At 37.0% G+C, this 25,746-nt stretch overlaps 4 protein-coding genes across 8 annotated transcripts; all 4 read left to right on the forward strand.

Annotated features, from left to right (window-relative positions):
* The first annotated feature begins 9,526 nt into the window (after positions 1–9,526).
* Positions 9,527–15,626, forward strand: si:ch211-241b2.4 (C2H2-type zinc finger protein). The gene is made up of 3 exons (XM_067375575.1): positions 9,527–9,675; positions 10,773–11,567; positions 15,598–15,626. Exons 1-2 carry the CDS (start codon positions 9,600–9,602, stop codon positions 11,492–11,494), a joined length of 798 nt encoding a protein of 265 aa, XP_067231676.1. The 5' UTR covers positions 9,527–9,599; the 3' UTR covers positions 11,495–11,567; positions 15,598–15,626.
* On the forward strand, positions 11,431–17,406 carry LOC137012393 (gastrula zinc finger protein XlCGF52.1-like). Of its 5 annotated transcripts, none has more exons than XM_067375573.1 (2): positions 11,431–11,567; positions 15,598–17,406. In XM_067375573.1, exon 2 carries the CDS (start codon positions 15,603–15,605, stop codon positions 16,371–16,373), a length of 771 nt encoding a protein of 256 aa, XP_067231674.1. In that variant the 5' UTR covers positions 11,431–11,567; positions 15,598–15,602; the 3' UTR covers positions 16,374–17,406. The 5 variants fall into 5 exon arrangements, with proteins under 5 accessions (XP_067231674.1, XP_067231672.1, XP_067231673.1 ...); XM_067375571.1 differs by lacking the exon at positions 11,431–11,567 and adding an exon at positions 14,469–14,906; XM_067375572.1 differs by lacking the exon at positions 11,431–11,567 and adding an exon at positions 14,469–14,882.
* Positions 17,407–18,264: 858 nt separating this feature from the next.
* On the forward strand, positions 18,265–21,540 carry LOC137013152 (oocyte zinc finger protein XlCOF6-like). Its single transcript, XM_067376780.1, has 3 exons — positions 18,265–18,330; positions 19,525–19,643; positions 19,863–21,540. Coding segments are annotated over exons 1-3 (1,659 nt in total). The 5' UTR covers positions 18,265–18,328; the 3' UTR covers positions 21,401–21,540.
* A 643-nt stretch (positions 21,541–22,183) lies between these two features.
* On the forward strand, positions 22,184–25,550 carry LOC137013155 (gastrula zinc finger protein XlCGF57.1-like). The gene is made up of 3 exons (XM_067376785.1): positions 22,184–22,231; positions 23,195–23,308; positions 23,473–25,550. The coding sequence occupies exons 2-3, from the start codon at positions 23,251–23,253 to the stop codon at positions 24,342–24,344; spliced, it is 930 nt and encodes a 309-aa protein (XP_067232886.1). The 5' UTR covers positions 22,184–22,231; positions 23,195–23,250; the 3' UTR covers positions 24,345–25,550.
* Positions 25,551–25,746: the final 196 nt, after the last annotated feature.

Genomic DNA, 25,746 nt, shown 5'->3' on the forward strand with positions numbered 1-25,746 from the left:
TGAGTGCACGGTAATCGATGCAGGGCCTCAAGCCTCCGTCCTTCTTTGCCACGAAGAAGAAGCTTGAAGCAGCAGGGGAAGTAGACGGGCGGATGTAACCCTTGTTCGAGTGCCTCCTTGATGTATTCCTCCATGGCCTTCTCCTCCGGTATGGACAGGGGGTATATGCGTCCCCTGGGCACTGGTTCACCCGGCAGCAGATCGATGGCGCAGTCCCATGGCCGGTGTGGAGGAAGCTTGGAGGCGCGTTGCGGGCAGAAGACGTCGCTGAAGGGGGCGTAGTCAGGGGGAACATCCACGGAGCGCTTCTCAACAGGGCTCTCGATGGACGTGGCATTCACGAGAAGAGACTTGGAGAGTGGAGGTTTTGGAACAGGAAGCGCTGGGAAGCAGTCTGGGAAGCAGTGATCGCCCCACTTCAGGACTTCGCCCGTGCGCCAGGAGATGTTGGGGTTGTGTTGTTCCAGCCACGGGCGCCCTAGAACCACGTCAGCGGTGGATTCCTCCAGAACCAGCAAATGGATGTGTTCAGTGTGCAGGATACCGATGCTGAGTTGAAGTGGACCCACACAGTGACGGATGTGTCTGCGGCTTAGGGGTTTGCCCGTGATGGAGTGGATTTGATAGCTCGTCGGTGAAGGAGAGATCTTAAGGTTGAGTTGTCTACAGAGGGTGCCTGAGATGAAGTTTCCGGCTGACCCTGAATCAAGGAGCGCCACCACTGGAACAGAGATGTTAGCAGCAGTAAGGGTTACAGTTGTAGTGAGTGGTTTCATTTTCTGAATGGAGGGAGATATTGCACTCACCACGGGTCGAGGAGGACGAATTGGGCATGTGGAGAGATTATGCCCCATTGTTCCGCAATAGAGACAGAGATTCAGGGCCAGCCTTCTTTGTCTTTCGTTTGGGGTGAGACGAGAGTGATCAATTTGCATGGGTTCGTTGGCTGGTTCTGGGGAGCTGACGGGTTCGGACCGACGGAGGAGGTTGGTGGTGGATGACTGGCCCTGGTGTTCTTGAATGCACGACTGCATACGGGACCCCACGCGGATGGCGAGTTGGATGAAGCGTTCTAATCCCATGGAGTCCTCGTATGCAGCGAGATGCAGCCGCACGGAGGGTTCCAGCCCCTGACGGAAAGTGGTGATGAGGGCTTGCTCGTTCCATCCGCTGGTGGCGGCTAGCGTTCGAAACTGCAAGGCATATTCGTTAACAGATAGGTTTCTTTGCTTTAGATTATAAAGTTTCTCACCAGTCGAGGAATCAGTCAGAGGTTTCCCGAAAACTTCCCGGAAGTGGAAGACGAACGCCGAATAGGATTGGACGACTGGGCCTTTCTGGGTCCATAACGAATCTGCCCATTGCAGAGCCTTCCCTTGCAGTTGTGAAATAATGAACGCTATTTTAGCCGTGTCTGTGGTGTAGAGGTGCGGCTGCATCTCCAGGACCAGCTCACATTGGAGAAGAAATCCGCTGCATTCCTCCGCCGATCCAGAGTAGGGCGCCGGTTTGGCCATGGGACTGGCGGTGAATGCAGGTGAAGGAGTGGTGCTGGTGGGTGCGGAGACAGCCGTGTTGTGGGATGACGATGTTGAGGGCTGTGGTGTGAGTGCTCGACGTAGCACGTCCACGAGTTCCTGGAATGGATCGTTTGTACTCATGCCGTTAGTTGTTATGGTCCGGTCTTCTGTTATGATATAGACACGGAGGCAGAGATAAAAGCAATCCAGGTGAGTTTATTGGAACAATATGAGAACACAGAGTGGAAATGGCAGTTATCCGGTTCTTGAGAGATGAATGGAGAGTAATACTGTCCTTGTATGGTTGATGATCCAGGAGCTGAAGTGAGATGGAGGGAGACGTTGGAGACACTCACACACACAGAAGGGTAAGCACACGAAGGGACCAGGAGACGAAGGAGATGAAGGAGATCGCTGGAGCAGGTAAGTATGTTGAAGGGGAGTCCTTAAGGTAAGCATAAACACAAGGTATTGCAAACGAGACCGGACAGTGAGTGTGTGTGAGTGTGGTGGTTTTGAAGTGCTGGTGATTGCAGAGTGAATGAGATGCAGGTGGCGGTGATTAGTATGCTGGTGATTGGGTGCGTGGGTACTGTGGTGAGGTGGAGCCTGGCGTGTCTGTGACAGTAATGCTATGCGAGATATTATTTTCAAGCTGTTTTATTGATATCTTTACACAATTGGTTGAGAGGTTGCATGTAAACAATTTTTACTGGTAGCAAACATTGTTGCATTACCACATGCACCCCCTTCTGGATTGGAGTGTGATCGCCTGTGACTGACTGTATTTGTCGTGTGACTGCATGTACCAAACTGTGATGCCCGTACCGTATGGTTTGGGATGAATACATGTACCGCTACACCCCTAATATGCATATATATTAATAGTCTCAGCCTCAGACATCACGCTCATGGACCGTTGGCTGAAGGTATACTTTGTTTTTTTATGCGTACACTAGTATATGTGCACAGTTGAATGCACAAGCTTGAAAAAGTATTCTTCACTTGACTCGTATGTGTACGCAGGCATTCGACGCATGCACAGTTTTGAGCAATCTCTCATCACGAGTTACAATATCTTTGTATTCTTTCATGCTAGAGTTGTACAAATGAGGGTACTTTCTAACCATTTCACACAATATCTCATCTATGTAGGCCTCCATTGGCGCTGTAGCTTGCATGCGGTCTGTTCTGTTTATGCAGTTTTTCTCTGAGTACCTTGTGAATTGACGCACCCAGGGCAGGGCACTGCAAAAAAAAATTAAATGTGCATGTGTGATCTGCACTTACAAGCTACAAAAATCTGGCGGTGTGCGTACAGTAGGTGTGTACTCTTCTGATGATGAAAGTCACGCGCACTGTACGCTGACCCTTTCGTACGTGTAGAAAGTGAATATACTTCAGACACACAACATCGGAAACACTTCATCATCTGGTTGAATTCTCCAGGATTACCGGGAGATGTGTGTGACACGTTCTTCTACGATCCACCTGGAAGCAAATCCATTGTGATGACAAACCCCCTTATGGAAGAAGAAAGCCGTCATGTTTACAACTGTGACAATGAGCTCTTATCAAAATCAATTAAACACTAGATTTTCAAAAGTTTGTGAAGTCTGCCATTGTTGCAGTAAACTTGCATGATGTTCTCGAATGAATTGCATGCCGGTCTGTTATTGTAGGAACATCAACTTTACATTTTCATGCCCCCAAGCATGATGCTGAACAAAACGAACTGTGATTGGTTGCCTCTGGGTGGGGGTAGAGTCCAGAGCTGCGATAGAGTCCAGACATTCTGCCATCAGTCTGATGCATCAAGTGTTAAATAAGTACATTCGTTTTATATTTGCAGCAATTCTCTGTCCATTGCAAGATAATAATAATAATGGTTATATTATCTTGAACTCAAAAACACAAAGGACAGATCATGGTAAAGGTCATCGTCAACCAAGATGGTGTAATGACTGAGATAAATCACACCCAAATATTTGTTTTATTTAACAAATATTCTTAACACCCTCACTGAATGCAAGCCAAGGTGTCTGCCCAACCCCTAAGGTAATAGAACTGGCTGCCATGTTTTTTTTATGACCCCGGACTATGCAGACATCTGCACACAAAATTTTTCATGAGTCAAGTTACAGGGAAGGCACAAAGCCTGTAGAAACAGACTCTCCTGCATTCATTTATACATGAACTGATCTATAAATGAACATGCATCCCAGAACAATGTGTGTATGATTATAACTGTCTTGTAAAGGGCTCTTGCACTGCATGTTGCTTTACGCACATTTTATGAGTGAACTATTAGTTTAGATAACCCTTGGTATACCGTGTCTCCTATTAAATTAATGCTCATTTCATAGCATATTTTTTGGTAAATGACTTCCTCATTGGATGTAGTGTTTTGTTTGCATTAATTGGAGTATAAAGGGAAACAAATCCACATGGAGCGATCCTATCAGACTTATGATAGCAACCTGAATCATAACAAAGCACTGTTCACCAGAGGAGAACTGGCCCCCCGACTAAGCCTGTTTTTTTTCTCCATTTTAACACCTATTTTCCACTTGTTTGCCACCTGATGTCACCTAATGGAGTTTGGGTTCCTTGCCGCTGTCGCCTTTGCCTTGCTTATTTGGGGACACTTGACATTTGACTTGATATTTGATATTCAACAGTATTCTTGACATTTATTCAACAGTGCTTCTGATCAACAGTGCAGCAAAAATTATGTATCAGTTATCAATGTAAAGCTGCTTTGACACAATCTGCATTGTAAAAAGCGCTATATAAATAAAGTGATTTGACTTGACTTGACTTGACTTGACTTGACGGCCCAGTTTAATCATGATCAGTCATAAAAGCTCCCATAGGAGGAATTTTGCCGCTCGGAAATCCTACCTGCTGGGCAGCCTCTTCAGGCCCAGCCATGTGCTTAACTAGGAAAGAAAAGGACTCTTTCACACTAAGATTCAAACTAACCATGCAAGTTTGTGATCGGTTCTTCATTCAACACAGAAGACATTGATTGCACCTTAAGCACCATTGGACTGAATTCTCAGGACATCCTATGGCAACAGAGTATCCAGACGCTCTTCAAAAAGGCAGAGGCCTAATGTAAGTATCGTATGATATATTAAATTGCTGCTAGTTAGTTAAAGTTGTGAACCTCCTTTGTTAACAAAGGAGCTTTGTAATGAATACTGATGATTCTTTCCAGGGTTTTGACTTTTCCCCATAGCTCCTCATGTTTCCCGATTCCGGTCTCACTCTCATTCCTCATTTTCCCCATGTATGTGTGACTTGTGTTCGTGATTTAGTTAATAAAACTTGTGCACAATACATATTTGGTTCTGACTCTCTGTCTGCAATAGATTGTCTCTTAAATGGTCAGATGTTATTACCAGCTCTGAGCACTGTAAATGCTAAGAAAGAATTGTTTTTCTGTGGCCATGAAAAATACCCTTCTCTTAGAATTAATACTGAGTGTTCACAGGATGATCTGATTCTTGATTAATTTTAACATAGCTACATCAAGTTAATCTGATTAACTGATTCAAATATTCTTAATTAGTTGTAATTAATAATTATAATGAGCTATGAATAATTATTAATATTTCCCCTTTGGATTTATTTGCTACAATGGTGTGAATGTAACATCTCATACACAGAATAATTGAAATAGTTTTAAAAGATCTTTTTACTGTAATATCTACCCGATCTGACCCTAAAAGGTGTAACCTAATGTAATCAGGTTTATTAGTCATATTAAATAATACTTTGGCTTAGATGTTACCACTTAAAGCACATTTCAGGCTACTCGACAAACAGTGCAATGCAACCAAACTAGATCAGGAAAGACAGAAGTGTGTGGGCATAGAGGGATTCCCCATGGCTCCTAACCACTGTTATTTCCTGATTCCTACTTCAATGAGACTTAAAAAAACAAGACCAACAAAAAAGGAACAAATGTTCTTTCTGATTCAAGCTATGCTATCCTAAAACCTCATGTATGCAAAGGATCTGGATGGATAAAACTCCCTTAAACTCCCTTAACTGAATGAAAATTTCAGCATTAAAGTTGTTTACATGCAACCATCACTTGCACATATAAACTGCATCCTAATTCAGAGGCTGCATCCTGCAAATGCTGCATTCCCTGCAAACCATGTTTAAAGCAAAGATAACTATCATGATCTATATATAATTTATCATGAAATAAAATTACCCATATTGTGAAATAAGATTTTCTGCATGGAAGGTTTTGGGTTTGACAATCATATTAAATTAAATTGTGTGTGTACAGTATTCAGGAGTGACTCCAGATCTTGCATTAGTCTCCAAAACAATGTCTTTAGTTTGGTTCTGCACTTATTTAATTTAAATCCAGAAATAACTAGCTAAACTTTCTGGTAGCAAATTAATTTGTAAAATGTAGCTGTTAGTCCTTTAAATAATCAAACCGTGTGCATAGAGAATGTGTTTAGATGCTCAGATAACAAATGAACTGAGCTCCGTGTATAAAGTTCATAGATGTGTTGAAGTTCAATGCTTTCACTTTCATATTTAATGTGAAATGAGTCATTGTTGATGATAAATTTGCAGATAAGAATGCTATGTCTGTTTCTTCACTCTATTACTTCTTTCTTATCTCCTCACATCTACACTTTAATTTAGATTTGGTTTGGTTTCTACCGTCAATGTGTCACTGTAATCTATAATCAGATTTAACTTGAAATTCGTTCCTCCTTCTGGGTGCCTGCTTTTGTCTATAAATACTGTAATTCTGTGTTACAATATCTAATATTTCAGTCATTTTGTAATCCAGTGTTGTCCATGAATTCTTATATCAGGACAGATGCTGATTTCCCCATATTGAAAGCATTAGATTTTTGTAAACCAGCTGCTTCTGTTGGCTAATGTCCATGTGTGTGTGTTAAAAGTGCTCAGTGGACAACACATGTAACTTCAGGGCTGTTTATGATAAGACTGGACTGAACGGTGCTTTCCAAACCACTCGATCATGACCTCTATTAACCACTGCTGGACATGATAAACCACAGACACGTTCTGCAGGGGGAATTAAAAAAACATTGTTGTTTCAAAAATGAACACTTTAGCCATGTGGGCTTTTAGAAAATCTTTTTACACTGAAACTAGTTGGCACTAGTTTAATTAGTCCACTGCCAGTTTCCAACAGTGGATATTCATGCATTAAATAAAGAGTCATTTTTTCTGAAAGTCATTGAACATTTTTGGATTATACACTCCATATACATGATTTAATAAAATTTTCACACTTCTTGCATTATTTGACAGCTTGATTGGAAATTATGTGCAATAAAAACATTGTTTTTCGTAATTTTCTTCACACAAGCTAAAGAAACACTTGAAGTGCGCTTGTGTTTCCATGCATTATTTTCAGGACAGGCTTCTACAGTAATGCAGTGTAAAAAGTGAAGCATTTCAGCATGCAGAATAAAGGCACAAAGCATGATTAGATCACTGACGCTAACTGAACAATGATCCATGCTCTGTACCATCATGGCTACAAATGCAACTACCTGCACAAGCAATGAGAACTAAGTGGTCAATGTGGAACACACTAAATAGGCAGCAACTGTGTGCAACAATGCAGCACAAACACAAGCAGATATTTTTTAAACATATATTTAAAAAAAAATACAAAAAGGTCAAAATATAGGTCAAAAATATATCTCTAATATGGACATAAATATACATATATTATTATTAATATTATTTATATATATATAAAAGTCTTAGGCATGGCAGTATTTTCACCTCCCCAAACATGGTTTTAAGCCAGTTATTTATATCTTTTTCTAGTGTGTCAGTAGGAAACATCAGTTTACATTTCCAAACATTCATTTTGCCATTAATTGTAATAATCCAGTGAGATTTTTGAATGCACAAGGAGTCTGACAACAGCCGGTGCTCCACAACGAGATCTGATCTCACCATCACTGAGTCTGTCTGTGCCTACATGAAGAAACTGATGAAACGGAGACAAACTAAATCCAGAAGAACTGTGGCCGTGTCTCCAAGACACGTGAAGAATCCTTCCTCCAAAGATACGGTACTGTGAAGTAGGGGTGTAACGGTATGCATATACATGAATTCACGAGGCAAATTCCAAATGTAAGTGATCATCTCTAAGTGATCGTATGCAGCAGTTTGGAATGCACTTGGCAAAGGGAGCGTAATTAATTTCCTCATTATCTTCAGCTGGGATGTTCCCGTGACGTGAATAATGTTGCTCATGTTATGCCTTTATATTCCTCATATATATATATATATATATATATATATATATATATATATATATATATATGTATATATGTAAATACATTTATATTGTCCCAAATATATTTTTAAAGAATACATTTTGGGTAAATCCCAGATTGGAAATGCATTTTCTTGTCTCCTGAAGTATATTTACTAATATATTTTAGCATGTAAAGGGTTAAATGAAATATATTTTAAATTTGACAAATTTAATATCTCTAGCATGAGGCACATATATATATATATATATATATATAATATAAATGTATTTACATATATACATATATATATATATGTGCCTAGTCATGCTAGAGAGAGGAAGTGTTCCCACGTGTTCGCTAAAAGGATCATAAACACATTCTCTTTGTGAGGAAGATTAATGTCCTGTTTATGAGAAGGATGTTCAGCCCTTGTCAAACAATCACAAAGTCAAATATGAGCTTTATAATACAGCAGCTGCTGATAAACATTTAAGTGAACAAGGAACAAGGAAACTGACCAAACACTAACATGAATGTGATCTTTCATAACAGCCTTCATAATAGTGCTGCTGCCAGAAAAAAAAAAAAAAAAAACTGTTCCTTGTATAGTTTCTCCCTCCTCTTTTCTTTTCACTTCCTGGTGACCTTTAGGAAAAATATTTGAGGAAACACTTCATTCTATTTATTGTCATGTAGTTCTATTAAATTCTCTCATGTTCTGTTTAATAATTTTATACATTGAGGTCATTGTGTTAGTCGGCTTGAATGCTGCTGTCGTTAAAACATGCAAAAACAGGATAAATGCATAGTAATATAATTTGTTGCAAACATATTGTAAGACTGCAGAATAAAAGCTTTCTTGACTTTTGGAATCCATTGCATGCCTTTCTCGGTAAAAGCAAAAATGATTGACTTCCTCCCTCTCTCCTGAGGGATGCAGGAATTGGTACAAAAGGTATTATCTTCCTCCCTTCACTGTGAGCTAATCATTAACAGAGTCAGAGAAGGAAGTGAATAAACAAACAAGTCAGCACGTGCTCGATTCCCGCACAAGATTTCCCTAGATTCAGAAGAAACTTTTTTTTTTTTTTTTTCAGTTAAAATCATAGGCGCACAAATCTACACAAAGAACATACATGGGTCAGTGGTGTGATGCTAATTTAGTTTATCCTAAAAAAAAAATAATAATAATAATAATAAATAAATAAATAATAAAAAAATCATACACATAGGGACTTGAATATAAGCTACACCTCTTCTGTGATTTTTAGTTTCCAGTTTTAATTTTCATTTTCCAAAGCTGCTTTGACGCTTCACCAAAGTAACAATAAGTGAAATGGAATGAAGTTGAAAGTGAAAATAAAGTGCGCTGTAGCGCTACTGCCATCTCGTGGTTGAGAGTGGCACCAACATCCCTAAAGTTCCGATTCTCTTTAATCAGATCTCTCACATAGCCTAAATTGTTTTATATAAATGAATGTTTAACACACAAGCTCGCGCATTACAGTTTCAAAAAAACAAATGCAATTTTTAAAGTGCTTCATTATAATGATTGCTTTGCTTAGAATATTACCAAAACATCAATACACATTCAAAAAGTGATTTAAAGAGGGCTACCACTACAATGAAAGCCCACTTCACATTCTAGCCCGTTAGATGGCGGAATGCACCGTCAATACAGCAGAAGACAACGAAGAGGAAGAGTGACGCTAGTAAACAACAGTTGAAAATGTTGGGGAATGTTCCCATCTTCAATTATTCAAGGAGAAACAACTGACTTCTACATGCCATGCTAGAGGAGAATGAGAGCATGAGTGATTCAGAAGCCTGCAGAATGAAGAAAGATGATCCTGAGCAACAAACAGGTTGGTGTCTGTATTGATTCCTCACTGATGATTGTTGCAGAACATTCAGGTCACAAACCTTCATGCATTTCAGCAGATTTGGTGGTGGTAGATAAATATAAATATGACATAATGCATATAAATAATAATAATGCTTGATATTTAACATTAAAGGATTAGTTCACTTTCAAATTAAAATTTCCTTATAATTTACTCACCTCCATGTCATCCAAGATGTTCATGTCTTTCTGTCTTCAGTTGAAAACAAATTAAGGTTTTTGATGAAAACATTCCAGGATTATTCTCCATATAGTGGACTTCACTGGAGCCCAAACGGTTGAAGGTCAAAAATGGCTTATTCCTTGTCTTATTCCCAGACAAAGAATAAAGGTCTTATCTAGAAAAACCATCACTCATTTTATAAAAAAATACAAAACTTATATACGTTTTAACCATAAATGCTCTCTTCTTCTTCTCTATTTGAATTCCAGCAGTTTAGACACTGCTAAGTGTATTACTGCCCTCCACAGGTCAAAGTTTGAACTAATTGTCATATACAATATGCTTGTGCAAGTATAAATGACAATTCAGTTCAAACTTTGACCTGTGGAGGGCAGTAATACGCTTAGCAGTGTCTAAACTGCTGGAATTCAAGTAGAGAAGAAGAAGAGAGCTAGTTCAAGATTTATAAGCATTGATGGTTAAAACGTATAAAATTGTTAATTTTTTTAGAAAATGAGTGATGGTTTCTCTAGATAAGACCCTTATTTTTCGTCTGGGATTGCTGTAAACTGTAATTTTGACCTTAACATCTTGGATGACATGGGGGTGAGTAAATTATCAGGAAATTTTAATTTGAAAGTGAACTAATCCTTTAAAATATAACTAGAGCTAGAATTAACTTAATATAAGTTACTATTAGATAGATATTGGCTTGATCTCTATGTTTATGCATGCATACAATAATAATATCTTCAGTGCAATAAAGTCTTTTTTTCAGATCTCAATGCATCAGTTTTCATCATCTTGGTTGTGAAATGTCTGGATAATGTTTTAAATCACATTTTCCCTTTTTAATTTAATTGTGACTCTTTAATATGTTTAACATGTCATTTCAGATCTGTTGGAAGTCATTGAATTGGAGGTTTTACCTAATCATTTCTTAACTGGAGAAAAATCTTCAAGCCGCTCACAGACCGAACAGAGAACAAGAGCCAAAACATGTTTCCTCTGCCCTCACTGTGGAAAGAGATTCACACGTAAAGGAGACTTCATTAGACACGAACGGATCCACACTGGAGAGAAGCCCTTCACATGTCCTGAGTGTGGAAAGAGTTTCACATTAGCAGACGGACTCAAAAAGCATCTGCGCTCTCACTCTGGAGTCAGATCGTTTAAGTGTGATCAGTGTGGAAAGACATTTATTTTGCCATCGCACCTAAAAAGACACATGATAATCCATTCAGATTTGAAGCCTTACTCGTGTTCTCTTTGTGGAAAGAGTTTTTCTCAGCTAGACTGTTTGAAAAAGCATCAGAAAACACACAGCGGTACGAAACCTCACATGTGCTTCGAGTGCGGGACCGCCTTCCATTCAGCCGACACCTTGAAGCGACACCGGAGGATTCACACCGGAGAGAAACCGTACAAGTGCTCCGACTGCGGCAAGGGTTTCACTCAGTCGGGACACCTGAAACAACACGAGAGAGTTCATACGGGAGAGAAGCCGTACTACTGCTCGCTTTGTGGGAGGAGTTTCAGCACATCGAGGAATCTGCCGGCTCATATGAAAAAACATTGTCCGGACACTTATCAGATCAAGGAAGATGATGAAAAGTGATGCAGAGAGATCTGTGCAAATCACTATTCTCTATTATTACAGCATGGATAAAAATATATCATCATATCAATAAGTAAATGAGATCAGTTTGGTCATTTCAGCATTCCTATAAAGGAATTGATATTGCCTACAGAGGAAAAAGCACAAAGCAACATTACATGCATCATTTCCTCATTTTATAGTCACCATGAAATCATAATTGACTATTCTTATTTTTAAGGAATATTGCAGTATTTATTATAAATGATTTATCCATGCACATCATTATTTTTTATATATATTTAACTTCCCCTCTTGCAGCAACTTCTCTTCTCTGATGATGAGGCCAACCTGTCAATCACATGAAATCCACCAATAGAGTACCTCAGGGATGACGTGTTTTTGTAGGCCAACCCGTAAGTTAGCGGCGCACGGGTTCCCTCGATCAAAAGCCTATGCATTTTTCCTATAGACTTTTGTAAAATCGCTAAAAATAAGCTCTGTGTTTAACAAAGGGTTATGACACTTACACGTTTTGTCTATCAAGATAATGTTTACAAGTTAACACAACATTTATACATTTTGAAGCCTAAATAAAGTGGTCAGATATAAAAGGCTAACAGTATGCTATAAACGGACTACAGACACCATGATCAACATCACCACAAAGCTTCCTCAAACTTTATTTAGAAAACAACTTTATTTATAAACATGCTCACTGATTATGATATGTGCCGTGTATGAATACTTATCCACTTTTTCATGAAAAATACTGTCCAAATGTCCTGTTTGTCATGATGACATCTAAAGTCCCCGCCAAAGTAAGTAGTCCATTTTAGCAATTTGTTAGCAACCGCCGATTTTAAGACACAGTAAAAGTTAAAAAAATCACAAGCTGGTTATAACTGGTGTGTTTTATGTCATAGATTAAAATGTGAAAATATTTAGAGGCTTTGTTAACCACAGACCTTATTTCAGGAGATTTAGCAAAAATCCATTCAAAAAACCCATAGACTTTAGGGCAATGGAACCGGAAGTCCTAAAATGCTAACCCGCTTCTGGGTTTTGCCTACAAAAACACGTCATCCCTGAGGCACTCAATAGCAAACCACGACCATCCAATCAGTTCCCCATAGGCAAAAATGTACATTTTCTGTTGTCTTCAAAGCTGTTTTACTCGGAAATACATCACAATCAAGGCAACCTCCCTCCGTTTCTCTTGAAGCCAATACAGAAGTGACTTAAACTGCAATTCATCGACTGGCCGCTAGGGACAGGCTCCAAAAGAGAGCAGAATCTCATTGAGTCCCATGTTAAAATGCCCAACTTTACAGCAGAAAGACACGTTTACAGGCTGGTACAAATTGTGGTTTTGGTCTATATAGCTAATTTTGCCCTTCTTGACAACTGTGAGGGCGGTGATTTTTTTTATAATTCATCCATTTAAATTATATTAAGCCTTAAAGTTCTGCATAAGTCAGGGCGCGGCCACTTGAGTGCTAGGTGGATCGCCGCTGCTGTAACCACTAGCCGTTTGTCTGCTACCGTCACGTCACCTGAGCTCCACTCACATTCCTCCTCTTTGCCCATTTTCTGTTATCTGGGAGTAACGCGCGGTGATGCACTGCCAAGATGGCAACGGCCGTCTTTAGGTTTCAAAAATGCTCTTCGGAAACCTACGGGTGACGTCACGGACACTATTTCCATATTTTTTTTTTACAGTCTATGGTCACAATAGGGAAGAAAAGACAGTCGCAACTTCCATTTCATGCTGACTAAAAATAATGCCGTTTATGACATCATATGTAAAGGAGTGACATCTCCTAAAATACTTTGTGATCATAAAATAAGTATTCTTACAGCTTCATCAATATATTTTTTTATGTTTTATGTTATTGCAACACATTTCTTTGCACAAAGTACAAAAATATTGACTGTGAATAATTTTGTTGTGTTGTGATATTTGCCATTTATGGTTAATATTAGTTTCTGATTTGCAGCTCTGTAATATTTAAAGGGTTAGTTCACCCAAAAATGAAAATTCTGTCATTAATTACTCACCCTCATGTCGTTCCACACCCGTAAGACCTTTGTTAATCTTTGGAACACAAATTAAGATATTTTAGTTGAAATCCAATGGCTCTGTGAGGCCTGCATAGCCAGCAATAACATTTCCTCTCTCAAGATCTATAAAGGTACTAAAAACATATTTAAATTGGTTCATGTGAGTACAATGGTTCAATATTAATATTATAAAGCGATGAGAATATTTTTGGTGCGCCCAAAAAACAAAATAACGACTTATTTAGTGATGGCCGATTTCAAAACACTGCTTCATGAAGCATCAGAGCATAAATGAATCAGTGTATCGAATCATGATTCAGATCGCGTGTCAAACTGCTGAAATCACGTGGCTTTGGCACTCCGAACAGCAGATTCGATACACTGATTCATTGTGCTCTGATGCTTCCTGAAGCAGTGTTTTGAAAATCGGCCATCACTTTAAAAGTCATTATTTATTTATTTTTGGCACACCAAAAATATTCTCATCGCTTTATAATATTAATATTGAACCACTCTCATGAACTGATTTAAATATGTTTTTAGTACATATATCTTGAGAGAGGAAATGTCATTGATCCCTATGAAGGCCTCACGGAGCCATCGGATTTCAACTAAAATCTTAATTTGTGCTCCAAAGATTAACGAAGGTTTTACGGGTGTGGAACGGCATGAAGGTGAGTAATAAATGACAGAATTTTCATTTTTTGGTGAACTGTGTACAAATGGCACTATTTTAAAAACAGCCCTATAACTCAACCCATTTACAAATAAACTATTTAAAAACAAAATGCAGCAGATCTTTTTTAGTTTATATTTCTATTTTATGTTTACCATCAGTGCCAGTGGAAGCCTAGTTCTGAAACAATCGCGTGGTTTTCAGCTGACAAAAGCGTCGAACGTCATAGATCACGTGCTTATGGCTTCGAATCTTCGGCGTCGAACGTAAACAGTCTTTAGCATAGATAGATATGCTCTTTAGAATCTTTTCAAACACGTCGCGTTGTGAATTCCGTTTGCGAGTTCCACGGCGGACTCATTTCCGACAGCATGTCAACAAAGTGTGGATGAGGAGAAGCATAGCAGGGGCTTTTATGGCGCGTTTAAGACAGACTGCTGGAGAACATTCACATCCTTCTTACATGTGAGGAAGACGCCTTCAAACATGAGGAATTAACTTCAGCTGAGTTCTGCGCGACATACTGCTGGAAAGATGGAGTTTATTAAAGAGGAGAATGAAAACATGAGCGGTTCAGAACCCTTCAGAATTAAAAAAGAAGAATCTGAGGAGCAAACATGTTGGTGTCTATTATTTATTCTTCATCAATGGCTGCTGAGGAATATTAAGGTCACAAAAACAGATTTATTGGCTGTAGGTACAGAAATTCTTGAAACTGTCAAACATAAATATTTTATAATTCTTATTATTCAGCAGTATAATATAACATTATTTGTATAATATAAAATTATTATTATTATCTAACATTGTTATTCTGTTAGCCTATATTATTTAAACCCAAATATTAATAATAATAATAATATATTAATGATAATATAACGTAAAATTAAATATTTTAATGGCCTTCATACCATTAAATATTATTATACATTTTATTATTATATAATTTTGACAGCTAATATTAATAATTAATAATAAGAATTGTATATAATGGTATTATATAATTTGACAGTTTTTCCAGGTTGTTTTGTAAATAAATACATTTTGTACTATTAAATTATATATTATATACTTACATAATATCAAAAATGTAACATAAAATTAAACATTTCAGTGCTTTCCTGCCATTAAATATTATTGTGCTATATTTTTTATTGCTAATATTAATAATTAATAATAAGAAGAATTGTATACATTATTATTATTATTTGACAGTTTCTAGAGTTTTTGTGAATAATGATTAAAAATATAAAATAAAAATTAATTTTAATGGCCTTCCTGCTACTAAATTTAACTTTGAATTGGTAAATCTTTAGTTAATTGTTTACATTTCACAATTGTTCCTCTTAAATGGATTTTTAACAATTTTGTATCTTCATTTTAGACCTTATGGAACACAATGAGTTGGAGGAGAAACACCATCAGCATCACTTCACAACTGGAGACAAATCAGGAGGCAAAAATTATTTCATCTGCCCGCAGTGCGGAAAGAGCTTCCCGCATAAAGGAGACCTTAATAAACACATACGAATCCACACCGGAGAGAGACCATTCACATGCATTCAGTGTGGAAAGAGCTTCACGCAAAAAGCAAACCTTAACAGACACCTGCGAGTTCACTCTGGAGAAAGACCCTTCACATGCTCTCAGTGTGGACGCAGTTTCACGTCAACAAACATCCTCAAAAACCATCTGCGCCGTCACTCTGGAGTGAGCTCGTTCAGCTGTGATCAGTGCGATAAGAAGTTTATTTTGGCCAAACTACTGAAAAGACACCTGAAGATGCACGCAAACGTGAAGCCTCACTTATGTTCTTTTTGCGGGAAGAGTTTTTCACAGCTGGAGTATTTCAACGAGCACCAGAAGATGCATATCGGTGGAAGACCTCACAAGTGCTCTGAGTGCGGAAATTCTTTTAATACGGCCGACTCCTTGAGACGACACCAAAGGATTCATACTGGAGAGAAGCCTTACACGTGCTCGCATTGTGGAAAGGGTTTCATTCAGTCTGGACACCTGAGAGCGCATGAGAGATTGCACACGGGAGAGAAGCCATACCAGTGCGCTTCATGTGAGAGGAGCTTCACACACTCGAGTAAACTACTGACTCATTTGCGAAAGCGTTGCCCAAAGTTGTCACTGAGCAAAGTTCATGCTTAGGTCCTTCACTTTAAAGTTACTGTGAATGCTTTTCATCCCATTTGTCAATCGAAAGCAACTTCAGGCTATAGCATCTCCATCTTTAAAGGGTTAGTTCACCCAGAAATGAAAATTCTGTCATTAATCACCTTCATGTCATTCCACACATGTAAGACCTTTGAAACTAAAAAATTAAGATATTGTTTCTAAACGTTTTGAAATTTCAATGGTTCACGTGACTTTGATAGTTTGATACACGCTCTGAACTACTGATTCGAAACAAAAGATTCGTAAAGCTTTGAAGCTTCATGAAGCAGTGTTTAGTCTTTAGTAGCTTTCTGGGCATTTGAAACTTAATTTTCTTGCTGGCAATGCAGGCCTCACTGAACCATCGGATTTCATCAAAAATATCTTAATTTGTGTTCTGAAGATGAATGAAGGTCTTACACATGTGGAACAACATGAGGGTGAGTAATTAATGACAGAATTTTCATTTTTGGGTAAACTAACCTGTTAAAAGATTAATTTTGTAAGTCTGTATGCTGAAATGCTGATGCATTGAGATCTGTAGTCTTAATGTGACGTCTTTTGCACTTAAACCCGTTTCTTCTCACAGCATGTGAAAATGAATGCAAGATGTTGCTGTTCATGTTCATTTTTCTGTCATTTACAGATGTAAATATGGACACAACCCTTTTCCAGACTTGTGAATTAACATCTAAAGTATGTAATATTGTGTAGACTTGTGCATACAAATTCAAGGTGCAATGTAAGTTACTTTGAATTAAAACATCTGCCAAATGCATTCATTTAAATGTACTTATGCTTTAAACCAAAAACCCTGAATTTGTATGCATGGTAAATTCATGCATTTCATGCATTGCCTTCGAAGTGTTTATTTTAGGTGTTGACTGCTCACTGTTTTAAAATCTTTTTTGCTTGCATTTTTAATTTCAATGATCTTGTGATGTGACAAATACATTTTTAAAAGTGCCAACATTCAGTGTATTCTCTGAAATAACATACCTTCATATACAGGTGTAATAAATCTTCAACCGGCGGTCCGCAAATTAATGTTTCATCACAAGTATTTTTTGTTAAAAAATTTTTTAAAAATATCACAAAGTAGTCAAATTTAAGTATAAGCACTCTGAAAGCAAGAACACCCACAGATGATACTGTAATAATATAATATTACTAGTGAAACAGATTTGTCAAACTCTATTGCATTTTTGAGTTTGCACTCTGGAGAAAGTACGTGTTCCTACTTTCAGCGTGTTTTTGCAGCGGTGAGAAGTGTAGCCAATCACAGATATGTTTGTTGCTCTCAACGCATTGGCCAATCAGAGCAGTGTTGCCAAGTCCGCGGAATTTCCGCGGGATGTTTTTCATGTCCGCGGGTTGAATCGACCCACAATAACGTAATAGTCCCTGGAATGCGAATTTTACCGGGGCAGCCTCGCCAAAAACGTCGGACCCCAGGTGAAAAAAAGTACACTTCTATACTGTACTTAAAGTATCTCTGTATTTCAAAATATATTTAGTTTACACTTGTACTACACTATGGGTTAAAATGTACTATAAGTAGTATCTAAATACATTTTTTTAAATATAGAGATAGTATATTAAAAGCATATTAGTTAATATTTCATGGTGTCTCAAAATAGCACAGTTCAGTACACTTAGATGTTCTAAAGATTATCTTAAGAAGTACTAAAGAAGAATTTTTAGTATATTAAGTACAAAATTAGTGCACGAAAATAGAGCACTTTAAGTATATTATAGAAATATACTTTTTTTTCACCTGGGACCCTTAGTTTTGAGAAGCAATTAGTCGGGGTTTGCTGTGAAAACCTGGCAACCCTGAATCTGAGGCGTTTAAGTTAAGAATCCAGTCACCAGAAGCGTAAAACGACGGAGTTTTTGTTCAAGTCGTGAGTTCTGCTCGCTTTCGTGAATCCTCAAACGAAGACACGATGTAAGTATGAGATTCTTTATGTAGTGTGTGTAGACAACTTTACTGACTTTAATGGAACGCTGTGAGATCGCAAACTGTGTTTGTGAATCCCTCTTTCGCGCTCTCCAGGTTATAGGGTACAACTGGGCTAAATGTACACCTTAAGAAAAACTGCTTTTCACTACGCCAATAACGTTTGACAAAATATATATGTTTGTATTGAACATTTGGAGTGACAGATTTCGTGTGAAAATAAATAATAAAAGTGGTTTAAAGAGGTGGCGAGGGGGACCTTTTACCAAACACAGGGGTGAAAACCAGCAAAAGGCACACAGTATTGTTAAAAATACTTTAGCTAAAATAATGTACATGTTAATGCTTGATCAAAACAAACACTTTAGCCAAATTTGTACTATTTTCTGTTTATTTTGATAAATAAAAGAATTCATTTTTTTTTTCAATAAATATACTGTCATTAAAATGTTTATATAAAGTATATTTTAGAAAATACAGAAACGAAATTATCTTAAAAAGTAAAGATTTCATAATATTTTACCATAGAATTTCATTGGAAACATTAAATTGTATTTTATTATATGATATAATTAAAATGTTATGGTTTCATTATAAATATGGCATCTCTATCTACTAAATATATGATATTAACCATCTAAATCTAACCACGTCATGTCAACAAATGGAAAGTCCTTGGTAAGTTTTTGTGCCATCAAGTGTTTTAGAGGAAAATAAAATCAAAGGTGCCTTTAGCCCCACTCTACATTACCCTATAGCTACTAATCCATTGAATACAATTTTCATGCTTCTAAGGGGAACAATGGCCAATTACACAGTGCAAAAGTTTGTGACAAACATATAAATGTAATTCACTATTGAAACTGCAATTAACAGTAATAACTAGCCCAGAACAAAAATATGGCATGTCAAAATATATGCGCAATGCAAATGGGAACTCATAGATTACTTAAATATATTCCTATCAATATATTTTTGAAATTCCATTTGAATTAATTAAAAAAAAAAAAAAAAAATCTTATTCCTTATTCGTAAATAATCTTAAAGGTCTCACTGTACATTGCTATTCTTGTTATGGTGGAGCCATTGCTTACACATTACATCTGCACTTTACTAGAAAAGCTGCTCCCACAGCTGTTTGTGAGAGTTTAAATGCTTGGGAATATTCCCATCTTCCCACAGGAGAAGAAGAAGAAGCAGCAAACAGGAGGAATTACTCCAGGAGAAACTACTGACTTGTAAAATAGAGATTAAGGAAGAACCCTGCAGAATAAAAGATGAAGATACAGAGGAGCAAATAGGTTGGTGTTTTCTCTCATTCTCTTTAATGACTGATGAGGAACATTAAGATGAAAACTGACATATCAAATTTAAAATGGATACTAGTTGACTGTTGTATTAGAGAGTAGGCTGTACTAGTAGAGTTGTACAGTAGATTTTTGTTAAATACAAGCTCATATTTCTGTTTGTTCTCATTTGGCTTTCTTTAATTTAATTTTGGGAATTTAATATGTTTTTAGACTTGATGCAAGTGAATGAAGACAAACATCACCAGTTTCAAAAACTTCAACATTTCAAAAATGAAAATGGAAATGCTGCCATTTCACAGACTGAAGAGAATGGCACAAAAAAAACTGGACACAAAGGACCACTTGCCTGCTCTGTGTGCGGAAATGTTTTCATGCATAAAAAAAATTTAAATGTGCACATGAGAATTCACACTGGAGAAAATCTATTCTCGTGCACCAAGTGTGAAAAGAGTTTCACTATGAGAGGACACTTAAATGTTCACATGAGATCTCACCCTGAAGAAGGACCTTTTACCTGCTCTGAGTGTGGAAAGAGTTTCAGAAATAAAAAAGACTTAAATGTGCACATTAAATCTCATACTAAAAAAGGACCTTTCACCTGCTCTGAGTGTGGAAATAGCTTCACAAATAAAAAAGACTTAAATGTGCACATTAAATCTCATACTAAAAAAGGACCTTTCACCTGCTCTGAGTGTGGAAAGCGTTTCATGTGGAAAACAAACTTAAATCTGCACATGAAATCTCACACTGGAGAAAATCTGTTTTCGTGCACTAAGTGTGAAAAGAGTTTCACTCTGGAGGGACACTTAAATGTGCACATGAGATCTCATACTGAAGAAGGACCTTTCTCCTGCTCTGAGTGTGGAAAGATTTTCAGAAATAAAAGAAACTTTAATTTTCACATGAAATCTCACACTGGAGAAAATCTGTTTTCCTGCACTAAGTGTGAAAAGAGTTTCACTCTGGAAGGACACTTAAATGTGCACATGAGATCTCATACTGAAGATAAAACTTTCTCCTGCTCTGAGTGTGGAAAGAGTTTCAAGCATAAAAAAAGCTTAAATGTGCACATGAGAATTCACACTGGAGAAAATCTGTTCTCGTGCACCAAGTGTGAAAAGAGTTTCACTATGAGCGCAAAATTAAAAATGCACATGAGATTTCACCCTGAAGAAGGACCTTTCACCTGCTCTGAGTGTGGAAAGAGTTTCAGAAATAAAAGAAACTTAAATCTGCACATGAAATCTCACACTGAAGAAAATATGTTCGCATGCACTCAGTGCAGAAAGATTTTCACTTCCAAAAGCATTCTCAAAAATCATTTGCGCATTCACTCCGAGGTGAAGTCATTCAGCTGTGATCAGTGTGATAAAACATTTGTTGCGGCATCATACTTAAGATCACACCTTAGAGTTCATTCTGCTGAGAAACCCCACATGTGTTCTTTTTGTGGAAAAAGTTTTTCATTTCTGCAAAGTTTACAACAGCATGAGCGTTTTCATACTGGTGTGAGACCTTATTTGTGCTCTGACTGTGGGAAGACCTTTACTTTGTCCAGCGACTTGACAAAACACCAGAGAATTCATACTGGAGAGAAACCGTACAAGTGCTCACACTGTGAAAAGTGTTTTGCTCAGATAGGTGCCTTGAAATCTCATGAGAGAGTTCATACTGGAGTGAAATCTAAACGAAATATTCATAAGAAAAAGCATTGCCAACTTAAAAAGAGACTGTCTGTTAAGAGGTGATAGCAGATGCATTATTATTAATGTCATAATCCATATCCAATTGCATCTTGTGTAATTTATGTTACATTAACTTATAAAGAACTATGTTGTACTTACTGATTGACTTAATGAACAAATTGTATTCAAGGCTTTCGATTGTAACTGTGCATTGGAATGAATCAACTCTGCATTAAAAAAAAATCAGTTTTAAACCAAAAAACTTTCAGATTTTTTTCTTTCACAAATACAATAGAAAAACAAACTGGATATGAAAACTGTACTGTCTGTGGAGGTGCATTGAAAAAATAACTGTTTTAAAATGGCCAATATAGATAAAAAAAAAGACCTTAATTACATGGTTAAAAAAAATGGACACTGAAAACCTATAATAATTGTCCATCAATATGAATGTCATGACATAAGGGTTTTTCAAGTAACTTACACTGTGGTTTATTAGTATTTTAGTATTTAAGTGACTACTGAAATCAAGAGCATGCATCCCTGTGTACATCAAATGGGTTTTAATATTGTATTTGATGTTTTATCTCAGCATTCTAAATAGCATTTTTTTTTTAAACAAAGTAATTCCTATAACATTGTTTTGAATATAAAAATTAACATGAAGTGAAGGTCGTAATGTTACATTATGAAACTGTGGAGCATTCAAGTTCCAGTAAAAATGACTGAATCGTTTCTGCTTCATATTATTGTCTTTTTTTTCCCTTCATTAAATGATAGTAGTTAATATAACAGATCTTCCTCTAGGTGGCGGCATTTGTTTTTATTTCAACCACCAACGTTTGTTGAAGCCATCTTGGGTTTGTAAAACTGAGCGTTGCTGTTTCAGACTCTGTGAGTACATTTATTTAGTCATTTTTTGTAAGAAAAATACACATCTGATCATTTAATTATGTACAGAGTTAGACCAGTGTCCGATTCCTGAACAAATGACTCTTAAGAGCCGGTTCACTTTAGTGAATCAAAAACTGTCTGCCATACAGACTACTGAAATATATTTGACTCTGATAAACCTAACGAATTGAAACTGTACAAGAGTGAAACACGACTTTATTTTCTCTTCACGTCTTCACTCAGATTGCATGTTTTCTTGCGTGGCTGTAATTTAGGCTCATGAACAATAATCAAGTTGTCTGCATCTGCCCAAAACAAAATAAACTGTACGTCATGGGTCCTTTTGTGATTATCAAATAATTAAACTTTTACGTTCTGGTGACAAATTTTATACTTAAAATTAATAAAATAATTTAACGTCGATCAGAAAATTGAAATTTCCCTGAAAATGTACTTATATTCACCAAGTCAGAGGATTCATGCACTTTATATGAAGTGATACAGGCTACAGTCAAATAGAAGCCATGAGGCGACACTCTGATACTTTCTGGGCAACAGTCACTAGGTGGCGCTCTGGTAACCCCATAATGGCGGCATTTAGGCTGCTGAGGACGGGAACTTAAAAGGTTAGTTCTCCCAAAAATGAACAGTCTGTCATTAATCACTCACCCTCATGTTGTTCCACATCCATAAGTCCTTCGTTCATCTTTGGAAATCAAATTAAGATAGTTTTGATGAAATCCAATGTCTCATTCAGGCGTCCATATCCAGCAAGATAATTAACACTTTCAATGCACATAAAGCTACTAAAGACATATTTAAAACAGTTAATGTGACTACAGTGGTTCAACCTTAATGTTATGAAGAATACTTTTCATGGGCCCTAGTGAAACACCTTCACTAAAGCCACTCATGAGAAATGCTAAGGGTATATTGCTATAGTATATTGCCACCTTCCCACAGGTGAAGAAGTGAGGAGGAATTACTGCAGAATAAACTACTGACATACTATTGTAAAGATGGAGTTTGAGGAAGAACCCTGCAGAATAAAAGATGAAGATACAGAGGAACAAATAGGTTGGTGTTTTGCTTCATTTTCTTTAATGACTGATGAGAACCTTCAAGATGAAATATAACGTATAAAAATGTATTTAAAAGTAAGATACTACCAGACTTGATAGTAAACTGGATTTTAAAGTTCACCTTTATTTTTCTTGTTTGTCTTTCTTTTTATGGGGAAGTGAAAGAAGACAAATGGCATCAGTTTCAAATACCTTATTTCCTGAATGAAGATGGAAACCCAATAATTTCACAGACTGAAAAAAATTTAACACAGAAATGCACTCAAAAAACTGGAATCAATGATTATTTTACCTGCTCTGAGTGTGGAAAAAGTTACATCCATAAAAAAAACTTAAATGTGCACATGAGAATTCACACTGGAGAAAGACCATTCACATGTGCTCAGTGTGGAAAGAGTTTCATTCACAAATGTCATTTAAATGTGCACATGAGAATTCACAGTGGAGAAAAGCTGTTCACTTGCACCCATTGTGAAAAAAGATTCTTTCACAAAAGAAGCTTAACTGTGCACATGAGAGTTCACACTGGAGAAAAGCCATTCACATGCTCTCAGTGTGGAAAAAATTTCATTTACAAAGAAAGCTTAAATTTGCATATGAGAATTCACAATGGAGAAAAGCCGTTCACATGCAGTCAGTGTGGAAAGTGTTTCAATAACAAAGGAAACTTAAATGTGCACATTAGAATTCACACTGGAGAAAAACCGTTTACATGCACTCAGTGTGGAAAGAGTTTCATTCACAAAGAAAGCTTAAATTTTCACCTGAGATCTCACACTGGAGAAAGGCCTTATACATGCTCTCATTGTGGAAAGAGTTTCATTCAGAAGGGACACTTTAATGAGCACATGAGAATTCACACTGGAGTGAAAATGTTCATATGCCCTCAGTGTGGAAAGAGTTTCAATCACAAAGGAAACTTTAATGAGCACATGAGAATTCACACTGGTGAAAAACCATTTACATGCACTCAGTGTGGAAAGCGATTTAAATTCAAAAGTGTTCTTAACAATCATCTGCGCTCTCACTAGAGAGTTGTTAAACTGTAATCAGTGTGATAAAACATTTGTTGTGGCATCAGACTTTAAGAACAAACCTTTTAAATTCATGCTGCTGAAACTTTTGTTCTTTTTGTGGAAAGAATTTTTTACCACTGCATTCTTTAAAAAATCTTATCCATACTGATGTGAGACTATGGGAGGACCTTTATTTCATCTGGCGACTCAGAGAATTCATACTGGAGAGAAACCTTACAAGTGCTCACACTGTGGAAAGTGTTTCACTCAGTTAGAATCCATGAGAGAGCTCATAGTACACCAGTACTCTTCATGTAGGAGGAGCCAATCATCTAATATTCAGTTTCATGAGAAAGGGCATTGCTCAGGATTGTCTAGAAAGCAATGTTCATGTTCAGGTCCTTCACTTTAAAGTAAATATCTTGATATAATTCTAATAGAGCAAAGGATGGAATTTATTGCAACATATAAACATCATCAAAGAGAAACATTTGTTAAATATAGTGGTAAATATTGGTTGTATGTTCAACTCAGGAAGGTCAAAATGCCGCTATTTACTATGAACACTTTTGTTGGTATTGGGGAGTAAACATAGTAAAACTTTGTGTAAAAATAATTGTGTACAAATTTACTTTGTTATTCTGGCTGAAGCACTGTTGTGATTATTATTGTCATTTGTTCTATTTATAGCAACTTGCATTGTGTTACATCAAAATTGTTACAACAAGAAAAAATTAATTACTGACCTTCATGTCATAACAAAAAACCCTTAAGACTTTTCTCTTTACATGACTCCAGTGCAGTAGATGGCAGACTGTTCATTTAGAGAGAGAGAGAGAGAGCAACGGGTCATATTACTATGTGAAATGCATTGGAGGGGAACGTAATCGGCGACAGGTGAAATAATTCTTTGACATGGTAAAAAATAACGAATGGTTTGTTTTTGTTGGTTTGTTTAGCATATGTTGTCGCCGATTACGACCCCCTCCAGTGTATTTCTTAAAGTAATTATGACCATTTGCGCTCTGTCTCACTGCCTGTATCCACTTTTATGTCCTTAAACCTTCATTTTTTGGGATCGACAGCTTATAAAAACTTATTTCTGGGTTTTTAACCTTGTCACACAGCAGCTTTTAGACATTGTTCTGTTTTTTGTAATAAGTCAGAAAAGACAAAGAGGCAGCCTCACGCAATACAAAGTCAATGGAGACGGTTGGTTTATTGCCCACAACCCATTGTGCTTTGGAGGAGGTTTCAGTTCAGAACTACAAATACGAGTAAAAAAAAAAAAAAAAAAACATGGCGGATGCGCGCAACCGACGGTGAGAGGTTTGAGTGACTAATCAGTTTAACCGAAAATATATATATATATATATATATATATATATATATATATATATATATATATATATATATA

This window comes from Chanodichthys erythropterus, chromosome 22 (assembly GCF_024489055.1).
Source record: "Chanodichthys erythropterus isolate Z2021 chromosome 22, ASM2448905v1, whole genome shotgun sequence".
Lineage (NCBI taxonomy): Eukaryota > Metazoa > Chordata > Actinopteri > Cypriniformes > Xenocyprididae > Chanodichthys > Chanodichthys erythropterus.

Bases quoted from the DNA above. Each gene is read 5' to 3' on its own strand.
- si:ch211-241b2.4 (XM_067375575.1), top strand. From the start codon at position 9,600: ATGCTAGAGGAGAATGAGAGCATGAGTGATTCAGAAGCCTGCAGAATG. The intron at 9,676-10,772 runs GTTGGTGTCTGT...ATGTCATTTCAG, and splicing joins TGATCCTGAGCAACAAACAG to ATCTGTTGGAAGTCATTGAA.
- LOC137012393 (XM_067375570.1), top strand. From the start codon at position 14,748: ATGGAGTTTATTAAAGAGGAGAATGAAAACATGAGCGGTTCAGAACCC. The intron at 14,833-15,597 runs GTTGGTGTCTAT...TCTTCATTTTAG, and splicing joins AGAATCTGAGGAGCAAACAT to ACCTTATGGAACACAATGAG.
- LOC137013152 (XM_067376780.1), top strand. The intron at 19,644-19,862 runs GTTGGTGTTTTC...ATATGTTTTTAG, and splicing joins AGATACAGAGGAGCAAATAG to ACTTGATGCAAGTGAATGAA.
- LOC137013155 (XM_067376785.1), top strand. From the start codon at position 23,251: ATGGAGTTTGAGGAAGAACCCTGCAGAATAAAAGATGAAGATACAGAG. The intron at 23,309-23,472 runs GTTGGTGTTTTG...TTTATGGGGAAG, and splicing joins AGATACAGAGGAACAAATAG to TGAAAGAAGACAAATGGCAT.